General features: G+C 29.6%; 1 protein-coding gene across 1 annotated transcript in view; it reads left to right on the top strand.

Moving 5' to 3' along the window:
* The window catches only part of LOC113375914 (leucine-rich repeats and immunoglobulin-like domains protein 1), a 64253-nt gene extending 50234 nt beyond the window's left edge, over positions 1–14019 (top strand). Inside the window, exons 6-7 of the mRNA XM_026615853.1 lie at positions 6905–6973; positions 13878–14019. Of these exons, the coding sequence (XP_026471638.1) occupies positions 6905–6973; positions 13878–14019 (211 nt within the window). The remainder of the gene's footprint in view (positions 1–6904; positions 6974–13877) is intronic.
* The last annotated feature ends 371 nt before the right edge of the window (positions 14020–14390 follow it).

Genomic DNA, 14390 nt, shown 5'->3' with positions numbered 1-14390 from the left:
ACATCTATCTGACAATTCCCAGCTAACTCACTCATCTTTCTAGAAATGTTTTTTTTTGCAATTTTTCGAAAAATTGCAACTTGGTCGTTTTTAACCCATATGCGGGGTAAATGAGGACGGCCAGGGGCAAAGAGGTCTAATGTTTTACTTTAATTTTAAAGGGTTCTACCAAAAGAATAGCTACATTATTCAACCAATTCAAAATACAAATTTAATGGGTAATTTTTATACAGAGATAACAATGCAATTAACCTTGATCTGGTATTTTGTAAGAAGTATTCATCAGTAGACTTAATTTACTTTTTTATTTGCTATTTTTTATTTTTTACACCTTTGTCAGGGTGAAGGTTTAGTTGGTGAAAGCTCACACCCCACCCGTGTGTAAGCTTTTAGAGGAGGTTATATAAAAAAACCTGTTGAATCTAACTTAAAATTTACAATATATCTTAAATATCGTACACCTAAAAATTATATTAAGATCTGGAAAACTAAGTAACAGTTCTCACAATCAAACCAAATAATGCAAGAAAATACTTTTACTAAAAAAATGAATAAAACTTATAATTATTATAGTAACTATAGTAACGAATAGTTTCTACAGAACAGTTGCTACTTAATAATTGCTTATTGTGAATCAAACCCCTTTATTCTTCGAGTCTTCAAACTCATTTATTAAACTCTTGAATATTTTTACTATTTTAGCTAGTTAGGATTCACCAAACTCAACTCATTATAATAATTTGATTTCTAATTATAATGGAAAGGAATGAATTTTAATAATTCACTCAAATGAAAAATGTGCTGTTTTATTAATCTACATCTATGTCTGCTAATTCACTAAAATAGGCTAATTCACAAAAATAACTAAACTTCAAATTACATTCAAGTGGAAGATATTTAATCTGTTTTTGATGTACATGGAACTTATCGCCGTATCAAACGCAACATTGTGCGCAAAAGGTTTTCATAGAAAATCTTTATCGTATGTACAGAATTAGATATTGGACATGCTATCGAAGTAATTTGTATATATATATAACTTAAACTTTGAATAAGGAACCCAATATGTAATGAAAACTAGTAGTGCATAGTGCTTTAAGGCAATTTACGGGAACTTACTACAATTTAAAACTTTCAAAAGTTTAAAATGTTTTGTACACATTGGAAAAAATAAATTTTGAAAATTTTGATTTTTTGAAAGGTATCGACTTATTTAAAAAAATCGGATTTTGGTTTATTTTGAAATTTTTAAAAAAATTGGATTTTTTTCCGAAGCAAATAGCTTTGAAAGCTCTTTTACAGATGAAATATCGAAGCAGCGTAATCGATAATTCAAAAAACATTTTACTTGTATTGACAAAATAAAGAACTGAAAAAATGAGTGGGAATGTAGGTCTAACGGTTTCGGAGATCCAATAAAAAAGTGCCATTTGGCGGTAAAAAATGATTATTAGACATATGCCCATTAAATAATCAGATATTTTATAGAGATTATCAAGGACAAATTTTATTTTCATTTTAAAAGTTTCCAAAAAATTCAAAAAATATTTAAGAAAAAAACAAAATTTTCAGAAAAATTCAAAATTCTCCAGATTTTTTTTTCAATTTTTTAAGTTTTTAAATTTTTAAAATCACAATACGCACCACTCATTTTTTTGACGATTTTAATGAAATTTTGTATGACGATTTTAATAAAACTTTGTCCTGGTTTTGGTGAGTACATAATATATCAAAAGGTTGAAGGGGTACGACTAGTGGTAATTATAACACCACTCAATAAGCCCATAGGATAACACATAAATGATGTATTTATGTAATCATCCATATGTTTTGTAGGAAGCAACAACTTTAAAAAGATGTGTCAGAGTTTCATGACAATCGAACGATAAGTTTACAAGTTACAGAGGTTCAAGTGACGCTATTTTTGAGTTTTTCAAAACCATGAATTCAAAGCTAATTCGTGGGTTGATTTATCATTGATTTTTGATAGATAAAAATAGTCCAGTGTTATCTGGACTGTACCAAATTGAGGTAGTCAAAAAGTCCACCGAAACGTTTTGGAAAACAGAAAAGTAAAATTACCAGAGATAGCTGACACCCTAAAGATATTAATTGTACGTGATGGACATATTGTTCACAAATATTTGAATAGGAAAAACCTCTGTGCTAAATGGGTGCCGCGCAAACTCACAATTGACCAAAAGAATAACGAGTTGATGATTCGTAAAAGTATTTGCAGCTGTTTAATCGAAATAAAACTGAGTTTTTGCATCTATATGTCATCATGGATATGACCTGGCATCATCACTACATTCCGGAGTCGAATAGACGGTCAGCTCAGTGGTCTAGACACGATGACGAGAAAAAATGCAACCAATCAGCTGGCAAGGTTATGGCGTCAGTTTTTTGGGATACGCAAGAAATGATATTCATCAACTATCTCGAAAAAGGCCAGACCATCAACAGTGACTATTGTATAACGTTATTGGAACATTTGTTGATCAAAATCGGAAAAACCGCCCCATTTGGAAAGAAAACCGTGCTGCTCTATCAGGACAACACACCAATTCACAAATCCGTGAAAACTGTGGCCAAAAAACATGAATTAGGCTCCGAATTGCTTCCTCTCTCACTATATTCTCTAGATCTGTTCCCCAGTGATAATATCCTGTTCTTAGATCTCAAAAGGATGCTCGCTCTGAAGAAATATTTTCCAAATGATGATAGCCAAATCTTGTGGCTAAGTACAAATCGTACTACAAAAATGGTTTCGAGAAGTTCGAAGTTTGCTATAATTATAATTATAGCGAAATATAATTGGTATATCATATTCGAAGAAAACTATATTTAATAAAAAAAAAATTTAGTGTGAAAGAAAAATGTGTCTTTCTTAATTATCCTACGGACTTATTGAGTGAAGTGATATAACAATTAAAATTTGGAATAATGGGCCGAATGGGTCGGTTTATACAAAAACCGACATTTCATTTAACCGGTTTTTGAAATTTATATAAAAAATCAATTTTTGCTCGAATATTCTGTAATAACAAAAAAAATATCGGCAATTTAGTGTGATTTAAAGCAGTTTTAGACTGAATTTATTTAATGTTCAGTTTTATAAAAAGTAAACAAATTTATTTTAATTTTAATTAGTAGAACAAAGAAATAATGATGTGGATTAAATGACTTTGAAAATCATTATTCATCGTTTCACATATCGATTATAAATATTTTTATGATAGTGAAATAAGAGTTTAAATAAATAAAAATAATACATTTTTAAATAAAAAACTTTTAACTTTTAATTAAATAAAAAAAATTAGATACATATTGATACATAATTGTTAATGTAAATTTTTTCAATGTAAATTTTCCGAAATAGAAAATACTCTCTTACTTGCAACCGAACTAAAGTGTGATATAATAATTCTGGAATTTTTTTTCTTTTATTTGTGGAAATTTGAGTAGAGAAATTCACTCATTCAACAAGAAGTCGCATTGATCTAAATTAATATATCCATTGATATAATAATCCAAATTAATATATACATTAGACAAAATATAACAAAGAATCTTTCTGGGATAGAACAGACTGATATGATTTCAAGTTTTATCGAACCAATATGATTCCAAGTGTCAAAAAGCTTACTTCCATCTAGTATATTTGTCATTTTCCATTTCTACAATAAGAACCGTTTTTTTTTTTCGCTAAAACACCGGTTTTCGAATTTCATAATTTTCGTCAAAAAAACGGTTTTCAAAACCGATTTTTAAAAACCGACAAACCCTAGCAATGTATTAATTTGGCTCATGTTTGTTTTTTGTTCGATAATGTGTAATATTTGAACATGCTTGGCAAATTTGCACAAAATTTAATCATTTTCAATAGTTTTTCATATTGCGATGGCCACAGTAACTCGATATTGATTTCTTATTGATCTTAATCCATTAATTACACATGTAGGGAAGTTCAGGAAACTTTGCTTTAAGACAATACGGTACTTAATTTACAATTAGTTTAAAAATGAATACACTTGTTTTTAGACTATCTTCGTTAAATAATGTTAATTATTAAAACGTTTCGAGGCTATGGTTTTATATTATGTTATATTATAAAGAATAATTTTAATAAGTATATTTATACAAGATATGCGGTAACAAACATTGTAACAAAATATTTATCAACAATGTAATTGATATTATATGCATTTGTAAATTGATTCTAAATTGATTAGCAAGGAAATGCGATTACCTGTACCTCATAACTGACAGTAATTTTTTAGCTGTTAGGAAATTATCGACTATATACTACTCGATGGTTTTTCTGTGAAATAACGGTTCCTTATAATTATTTTATAGTTATATATACCCTCATAATACTTTTCCGTGTAAAATAATCAGGTTTTTTGGTTCAGATCTAGGTGAGCGATATGGTTGCATACTTACGCTCTAATAATTATGAAAAATATATTCACTGTTAGGATACTTTTAAAAGGGAGCGAAAGTGACCTAATTATCAATAATATATGATAGTATACTTATTTTGTAGAAATATTTGAATGTAGCACTTGAGACTGTCCTATTATAATTAACTAAGTTTGACAATTATAATAGTACATATTTATAATAGTCTATGTAATTATTTTGCGTATTTAAATCATCCGATCATCATATAGGCAGATCAAATCGCGGTTTTAAGATAAATAAATAAAAAATGGCCATTGATTCACTTCAGTATTCACCACAATGTCTATATAAATCAGGTATTGGAATGCTCTATCTCATTTTCCTTTATTTATGACCATGATTTTGTTTTGTACCTATAATAACATAAAGAACAAATCAGGTATAAGTGGCAGTTTGCCTTAAAGAAAAGTTGCATGTACTTCCCGATATGTGTAACCGACAAAATGAATAAATTTGATATTTGGCTCTTTATATGAAATATTTAAATGATTATTTCTAATTAAAGTTTTTGCTTTTACTAAAAACTGATTAATGTGATTTTCAATTGATATGTTCTAAACAAACGTCGAGAAAACATAAAATCAGCAAATCGGATTTTTTGTGAAAATATTCTTCTCCGGGAATTTAAAAAAAAAACTTTTATTAACTTTCCGAAGGAGAAGTATATGTTCTCATCAAAAAATCCGATTCGCTAATTTTATGTTTTCTCGACGTTTCAAGCCATTCTGAATCGAATGAGACCAAATTTGGAAAAATGTGTGTGTGTGAGTGTGTGAGTGAACATATTTTTAGCCGTAAATCGACGTTTTCTCAAAAACGGCTGGACCGATTTCAATAATTTAAAAGCCATTCGGTGTATCTCGATGAGGACTAGCGTTTGTGCGACGATTGGCCGAACCGTTTCTTTGTAAATCGCAGAAAAGTGAAAAAAAATTCGTCCACGTTTTAGCCCGCAATTCTGAATTGATTTTCGAAACCGTTCGAAAGATATTGGTTGGGAATCGACCTGATTAGTTTTTGGTAAAGATCGGCCAGGGCGTTTTCTTGTAATAAAGGGTTAAAAAAAATTCGACGATTTTTAAGATTTTTTTTTGACGGTAGATACCATAGTCTTATAGATCATACTAAAATATTACGGTCCTACGACAAGTCGTTTAATTTTAAAAACTCGTCAAAGTTTGCAAAAATTAGTATTGTTTTTTTTCGCGTTTGTCAAAATTAGATCTTTCATCGATGTTTGCTCAAAAACGCCTTAACCGATTTCAACATTTAAAAGCCAATCGATGTATTTTGATGTGGATTATATTTTCTCAGTTTGTGCAGCGATCGGCCAAACCGTTTCTTTGGAAAATTTGGAAAAAGCGTTAAACTTTTCGTCCACATGTAAGCTCATACTACCGAATCGATTTTGAAAAATCAAAAACTGTTCGAAAGATATTGTTCGAAAATAAGTGAAAATCTACCGAGCCGTTTTCTTGTAATCAACTGTTAAAAAAAAATTAGGCCGATATTTATGGAACATAAAAATCATGCGATATATATCATAGTCTTAAAGAACTTACTGAAATATTACGGCTTTACGACAAGTAGTTTAATTTAAAAATTCATCAAAGTTTGAGAAAATGAGTAGTTTTTTTGACGTTTGTTACAATTAAAATTAGACGATTTACTTGATATAACGATAGAGTACTTAGTTTTAATGAACATACTAAACCATTAAAGTCCTACAATCCTACGGAAACTGGTACAATTATAAAAATTGTTGATTTTTGAAAGTTCGTTTTCAATTACGTGTAATAAATCCACTCGAAATCCTTTTATAACTCATAAATTAATTTATTTTTTATTGATTTAGTCGATTGTTTACACATATCGGGAAATTCATGTAACTTGCCTCAAGGCAAAATACCAATACCAACTAGTTTCTAAAGTGATTTTTAAAGCTCGTTATAATAATCATGTTCCATTCATATTGCAAAATATCTATACGCCTAATATAGAATTATATTAGGATAGAGCGGAGCTTTATGATGTGCGGGTAAAAAGGCCCACCGTCATTATATCAAAAACAAGTGAAGTGAGAATCTTAAATAATACTACTTTAAAGTATAGGAAAAATGATGTGTAATCAGTCATCGTCTTAAATCGGGCAACATTGCAATAGGGAGATAATCGGCCACATTTCAAATTCTTAACGAAAGTATTTTTTTTTCGTTGTTAGACTTTGTTTTGAGTTTAGTTGTTTAGCTAAGGGCGCCCCCATAAAAATTTTGATGCGAAACCCGCTAATCCATGCTACGTTCCTGTATAATATAAGCACCTTATAAAATTATATCTATAATTACAGCTAAAATATAAAATTATAGTACTACGATTAACAATGCTTGCAGTCATTTAACCTATTAAGTATACCTAATCTATTTTATGTTGGTTTCAGAGAACTGGATGATAATCTTCTGAGGGAGTTTCCGAGGGCTTTATCGACCGTATCTCAATTGAAGGAATTGTAAGTAAATAATCTATTTTTCATGATGATGTTTTATCAATGGCGACGTGCCTAATTGAATTTGAACGTCGTGCAGAAATAACATTCGACATCGAAAGCGTTCGCGGAGCCACTTAGGAATAACTTAATTTACCATTACACATAATTAATAAATGATTATACTTGTGATTGAGAGTATTAAAAACAACTCTCTGAAACAAACATTCTACTTTTTACTTAATCTTGGACTCTACGTCGGTATGGAAAAAATAGATATGATGACTTAACGCATTAAATTATCAAGATTTTATCAAATTGCTAATTGCATTTTTCAAATAAATTCATGTTCAATTTTCGTATATTTTTTAAATTTAATTGCTAATTTTATGTTTTCTCGACGTTTTAAGCCATTCTGAATCGAATGAGACTAAATTTGAAAAAAGTGTGTGTTCGTGAACAGATTTTTGACCTTTCGTCGAAGTTTTCTCAAAAACGGCTGGGCCGATTTAAAAAATGTAAGGGCCATTCGATATAACTCGATGAGGACTATGAGCTGTCGAGCAGTTATTCAGTAATTAAGAGAAAATTGAACATTTTTTGTCCACGTTTTAGCCAAAAATTCTGAATCGAGAAAAGCAGAAGATATAAAAAACTTATATTAAAAAAATTGAACATCTTCTGCTTTTCTCAAACATATGGTTTGTTTAAATCTTATCAAGATCATGTTTCTTGGCAGATGCCCTGAAGATGGAACGTACCTAGTTCCGAAACATCGACAGTAAATAAAGAAATGGTTTTTTAAAATACTTTTTTGTTTTTTATTAATTTTTGTATTTTTGTTTGAAGCTCTACAATATATATATATATATATATATATATATATATATGTATATATATTGTAAAATAATTTAATGTCTACATTATTAATGCCGAAAAGCAGCTGAGATGTGCCAAAAATCAAATTAATATAAGATGCAAATAATATAACATGCATGTGACAAGTGATGCAGTCTGCGCATGCGTCTGACGCGCACGGCGAATCATGTTCTCAACGTACGTAATTTTGCTTGCAATAATTTTGTCTGCGCACTTTGCGAACAGATTCGCCGTACGAATTCGTGAAAAGGAGACGAGCCATAAGTGATTGCGTTAAAAAATATTCAATTTGCAGTCGTTTTGCCTTACTATACTAAGTCACAATACAAAAAAAATTATTTAGAAGTTTCATTGTGTCAAAAATTCATATGTTTGTCATTGGGTACGGAATATTTACTCAATGGAGCGCTTTTGGTCTGAACTTTTTTTTACTATTTTCCAATTCGTTTGGAATTTTGCAACTAGGTTCATCTTACTCTTCAGAAGTGAAAACAATTTAGACTCCTTTACCACTTCTCGGGTGGATGACATTTCTTTTCAGTGGTGTAATTTTACTTTTTTTCAAAATAACGTTGGGTATCGATAAAAGAACTAATTATAAGAGAAAAATGTTTAATAATGTTTTTCAAAAAAGCAAATACTTTTCAAGTTACTGGCTACTGAAATTTTTCTTTTTTGCGATTTTCATCATTTTTTGCTAATATCTTCAAAAATATACATTTTAACGAAAATCATGTAATGAACAAACTTATATCAATTAAATCTTAATAAATCGCTATTTATAGTGTTTTAGGAACATTCTTAGACTAGTATGAAAATGGGTTTTTATAGTGCTCAAAATAAGCTTTAGAATGAGTACTTCTGCGTGTAAAATGAGTAAACTATCATGCAAATAAAAGACGCATATAATGTTTTTTCATTTAAATCAAATAGTTTTTCAGTGCCATTTCCACTAAATTTAAAAATAATCGTACTCCATCTTGAATTAACTTGGTTTAAGAGATCTTGTGGATTCTAGAAAATACCACAACTTTAGTACAAACGATTTTAAAAAAACTCATGATTTCAAGAAAAAAAAACAAAAAAAACATCAAATTTCTCATTATAATATCTCTGAAAGAATACGTATAAAAGTATATATATATTATATGATTATATATATATATATATATATATATATATATATATATATGAAAATTCGAGGTATTTTTCTGACTAATTATTGTTGTTCATTATTTTTCCATTACACAAATATTGATAGAGGTATAAATTAAAGAGTGCGCGGCTCTCCAACCAGAGGTCTTTCGAGCCCTTTAACCCTTCGCCGTTTCACAATGAGAGAAGTTACGGTAAAGTTTATGATAGAGAAAGTTGTAGCTCATTTAATCACCTTTAAAATAGTGTATTACAAGTTCTGATAAAATCGGAATTAAAAGAGTGATAATCCAATTAATGCGGTGGATGGTGACGGAGTGCAAATTGTTTTTACTTCTGAACTTAAGATAAAGATTAGCCTATTTCCAAAATATCAAGTAAATTGGAGCACAGTAAAAAAATTCACAGAGCAATAATTTTGTTGATCGTAAGTTGAAGAGCACATGTGAACAGGATTTGACAAATTAATTCACCTCAAATATAAACTTAAGCAATAATGTATATTGATTTATTGGAGAAAAAAATGTAAGTTAGATATTAAAATTACTAAAAGCCAGTTAAAATATGGTACGAAATTATAAAAATTATAGGCAGCATTATTGAAGCAATTATTTTGGGTAGAAAAATAAAAGGTGATATTGCACCTTTGAATTTGTTGTATTTTTTGAAAGATTTCAATTTTCAACACGTGTATCTTATGCTATGACCATAAATCACAAAGGCAGACGATCATTTTTAGTGTGATAAATTTGGAAAATCAATGTTTTAGTCGTGAATAAACAAAAAATCATTCATTTATACATCCACATCTACAGGTATGACTAAAATACTATATAACCCTTAAATGCAATAAAATAAATTGAGCTATTGGAAATAAATTTGTTCTATAAATCGCAGTGTATAATTTTTAATATACAATTTTATTGAACATTTTTTAATATTTGTTAAATGAATAATTAAAGTGTTAACTGTGGGAATTGAGGACAATCATTTTATTTGAAACAGTTCTACATTCAACATCACTCATATATTGGTGTAAATAGTAATTCAAAAACAGTAATTATTATTTTTAACTAAGCAGTAAATATTAGTATAAAATATTGAAAAATTGTAGACGTGGTACAGAACAACGTCTGCCGGGTCAGCTAGTATATATATATAATATATATATATATCTTATTCATAATAATATATATATCTATATATTACCACCTAAGTCTGTTTTACACGGTCTTTTTGTACACGGTTTTGATAAAAACGGTTTGAAAATTGAATATTTTTAATTTTTTTACACGATTTCATTCCATTTAGCACGATTTGATATTTTATCTACTTAAATTTTTTTGTCAAATTATTTTTGCGATGTATGTTCATATCACAAAAAAGTACTTATGAAAGAAAAAAATCTGAAATCCATCGATAGTATCGATAGTTTGCGAACACTAGCTTAAAGATTTTAAGTAAATAAATTCCCCTTTAGGGCGTACAAACAATTTTACACTGGTCAAAGCAAATGTGAATAGCACTAATTTAGAGAAATTATTATTAAAATGAACATGAATTCTTGTTTTTCACTAATTTTAATAGGTTTTAGAGAGTAGGACAAATCACCCATTTTTGTATAAGATCAATGTCTTTTTTTACACGTTTTTTTTTTACACGGCTTCTTCTGGAACCAATCTCCGTGTAAAAACAGACTTAGGTGTATATATATATATATAGCCAGAGTTTCGTAAGTGGAATACCAAAACATGCCCACTTACATTTCAATAAACTTCAATAAAGATTTTAAGCCATCAGAATGGAGCTCGGTTCATAAAATCGACTTCTTAACCTATCGAGGACCTATCTATCTTTTCTGTAGTCAATATCATTTGCATTCAATATTATGTAAGTGGCGCAAAAAGCAAAGTTTATGATACGACTTTTATTAAAAATAATTTATAGGCATTTGGATCCTTGAGAAGAGCAAATAATATGTAAGTAACTGGCCCGAGGCCAAATGACCCATAATTATATGTCGTAAATGTTAAATTCGTTGTTCATGCTGCAAAGAAGTAGCTTAATATTGCTTATATAATAATAATAAGCACGTTGTTTGAAAGCAAGATCTTAGTATTGAAGTAACATTTTTTCCTTTCTTCTGTTTCCAGAAATTTATTTCACATTTAGTCTTGTCTTAGCTTTAAAATTCGTAAACATTTCTCTCTCAAATTAATTTTTTACTCAAATTGTTGACCATGTTAATACTTGTATGCATAGGGTACGGTTGTGCCACTTTTTTTAATCTGCAGTATATTTGTTAATGTACCAGTTTGCTGGAAAAAGTAAATTAAATGGCAATTTGAACATTTGTCTATGTAAAAATCCTGAAAATTCTAATTGCTGATAAATAACTACTAATGTTCAACTTACAGCAAAATAACAAACAACGTGATCTGTCTGTCCACAATTAAGTTATTATTAAAAGACTTTGAACATGAAAACTTACTTTTGACTCTTTAAAAGCAATGCGCTCTGTAGAATGACTGAAATCAATAATGGAAACATGTTTGAAAAAACATACTTCATCTTACTCCTTTTGGTTCATATCTTAAAATCAGTATAGTTTAGTTGTTAGGACGACTGTCACTACCGTACCCTGGCACAACCGTACCCAGCCTCTCTTCTACCTTTGTATGTTCATAGCAAAGAATAGAGAGGCAACAATAAATATGTTATAATGGGTTTGGATATAGAATACGATTATTAATAATAACAATAATGATTGTTCAAAGACAGGTTTTTAAACTGGGTTGAAATCTAACTCATAGCAGGTAAATTTGAGTGGGCAATGGGCATTATAAGGAGTTATCAATTTCCATTTTACAATGTAGCTTTCGGAAAAGCATATTTTCAAATAATAAATAAAAATATTTAAACAAATAAATAGAAACAACTTATCATTCACCCAAATTCACTAGCAAACTTCTAAATTAATAACAGAGAGCTATCGACGTAGATTAAAGAGAAAAGCGCCACTTGATTTAAGTCATCAATTTTCCTGATAAGGATTGAAATAACTTAGTTATTATTTATAAGAAATTATTTATAAGTAAATAGTTAAGATTATATCATTATCATTAAAATATTGTTAATATTAAAACGAATGGAAAAACAACTATTGAGTTGTTTTTCCAACATGTCAATATAGCATACAATGTCCCTTTACGGCTGACAATTGTAAATTTCCCAAATTTACTAAATGTCCTTAACTGGACAGTTGGTATTGGTATTTTGCTTTGAGGCAAGTTACATGAACTTCCCGATATGTGTAAATAATCGACTTAATCAATAAAAAATAAATTAATTTGAGTGATTAAAGTATGAAAACGAACGAACACGTTAACTCGGAATATTTTCTAAGAGCAAATTTTCAAAAATCAACAATTTTTATAATTGAATCAGTTTCCGTAGGACTTTAATGGTTTAGTGTATTCATTAAGACCAAGTACTCTATCGTTATACCAAGTAAATCGTCTAATTTTAATTTGAACAAACGTTTTTAAAATCGGTTCGGTAGATTGAGCTTAAATGTGGACGAAAAGTTTTACATTTTTATGCAAATTACGTCGTGCAAAACTGACCAACGATAAACCCCATCGAGATACATCAAATGGTTTTTAAATTTCTGAATTCGGTTCAGGCGTTTTTGAGAAAACGTCGATTAAATGTCTAATTTTGACAAATGCCAAAAAACGAAACCAATTTTTTGCAAACTTTGACGAATTTTCAAAGTTAAAAGAGTTGTTGTAGGGCCGTAATATTTTAGTATGATCTAGAAGAGTATGGTATCCATCGCAAAAAAAAATAATAAAAATCGTCGAAAAAATTTTTTTAATACTTTATTACAAGAAAACGGCCCGGCCGATCTCTACCAAAACTCATCAGTACGATTCCCAACCCATACATTTACAATTACATCTACAATATATTTCGAAAGGTTTTTGAATTTTCATAATCGTTTTAGAATTGCGGACTAAAACGTGGACGAAAATTTTTTCACATTTCTGCTATTTACAAAGAAACGGCTTGGCCGATCCACTAGATACATCGAATGGCTTTTAAATTTTTGAAATCGGTCTAGCCGTTTTTGAGAAAACGTAGATTTACGACAAAATCTGTTCACATACACACACACACACACTTTTTCCAAATTTGGTCTCATTCGATTCAGAATGGCTTGAAACGTCGAGAAAACATAAAATTAGCGAATCGGATTTTATGATAAAAACATAAACTTTTCCTTCCTTTAATAAAATAGAGAATAAAAAACATTCATCTTTATTTCAATTGAAAATTGATATCACTGCTACATGAAACACTTGGTTTGAAACGCGGGATCGAAAACAGGACATGATAAGTCGCACCGCGGTATACTTGCCATTACCATTATAATGATTATTATTGTTTTGGTACCTTTTCCGAAAGGAGTTTTATCGATTAGAAGCACTATTTTGTACATCATTTAGCAGTATTAATTTCCATGACTTATAATTAACATTTTAACAACCTATGATTATATGCTTATGTATTCTCCACTTGGACTTTCAATTTTCAAGTCGTCAATAATCTGCTTTCTTTTTCTTCCTCGTATTTTATGTTCTTCTATTTTCCAATCTATGACGTCATGTTCAGTTTGGTTTGCTTTTTGCAATCATATCCAGAGCACATGTCTTCCACCATTTATCGCTGTACTTCTACTTCTCCAGCACCACTTCCGAAAACTGTCCGGACAGATTTTGATGACTTTTCGATTAATTTTTCCTTAAAATTGTTAACTCTGATTCTCGTTTATTACTGTTTAATTATAGTTTGAAAATATATGAATTGAAATGTTTTCATTCTGTTTCAGATCAATATCAGGAAACAGGATACAGAGAATGGACTCTGACAGTTTGCCCCGACAGCTCGTTCTGCTCGACATGAGATCGACGGCTCTGAGCGAAGTGGCGGACGACACATTCCGACACATGACCCGACTGAGGAATATGTAAGTTATTTGTTTCTCAATTGACTTGCTATAGATTCTTCATTTACTAGTGAATCAGCTGTTGCCAACGTTGTTAAATGTTCGTATAATTTACTTACGATAATTCAACTTACATACCCAGTACATAGTCTTGAGGCAGACTTTAAAACTAAACCTACTAAGGCGGATCAAATTGACCGTTTCAAAATTCGCATATAACTTAAGAATTTTTAATCGTTAAAATACTATTATCAAACTATATGACAATTCTTAGAATATACTAATAATATTTGCTTCACTCTTTAATTTTAATTATTTTTTGTATTTTCCGAAAAAAATTATTATGTGGCCTAACAACCCAGTCGGTCAATCTGACCGGTGGAAAATAATGCAATT

Source organism: Ctenocephalides felis, unplaced genomic scaffold (genome assembly GCF_003426905.1).
Source record: "Ctenocephalides felis isolate EL2017-DRISC unplaced genomic scaffold, ASM342690v1 CF-g0.4_SCAFFOLD_01886, whole genome shotgun sequence".
NCBI classification, from domain to species: domain Eukaryota; kingdom Metazoa; phylum Arthropoda; class Insecta; order Siphonaptera; family Pulicidae; genus Ctenocephalides; species Ctenocephalides felis.
This window is presented reverse-complemented; position numbering and strand designations above follow the sequence as displayed.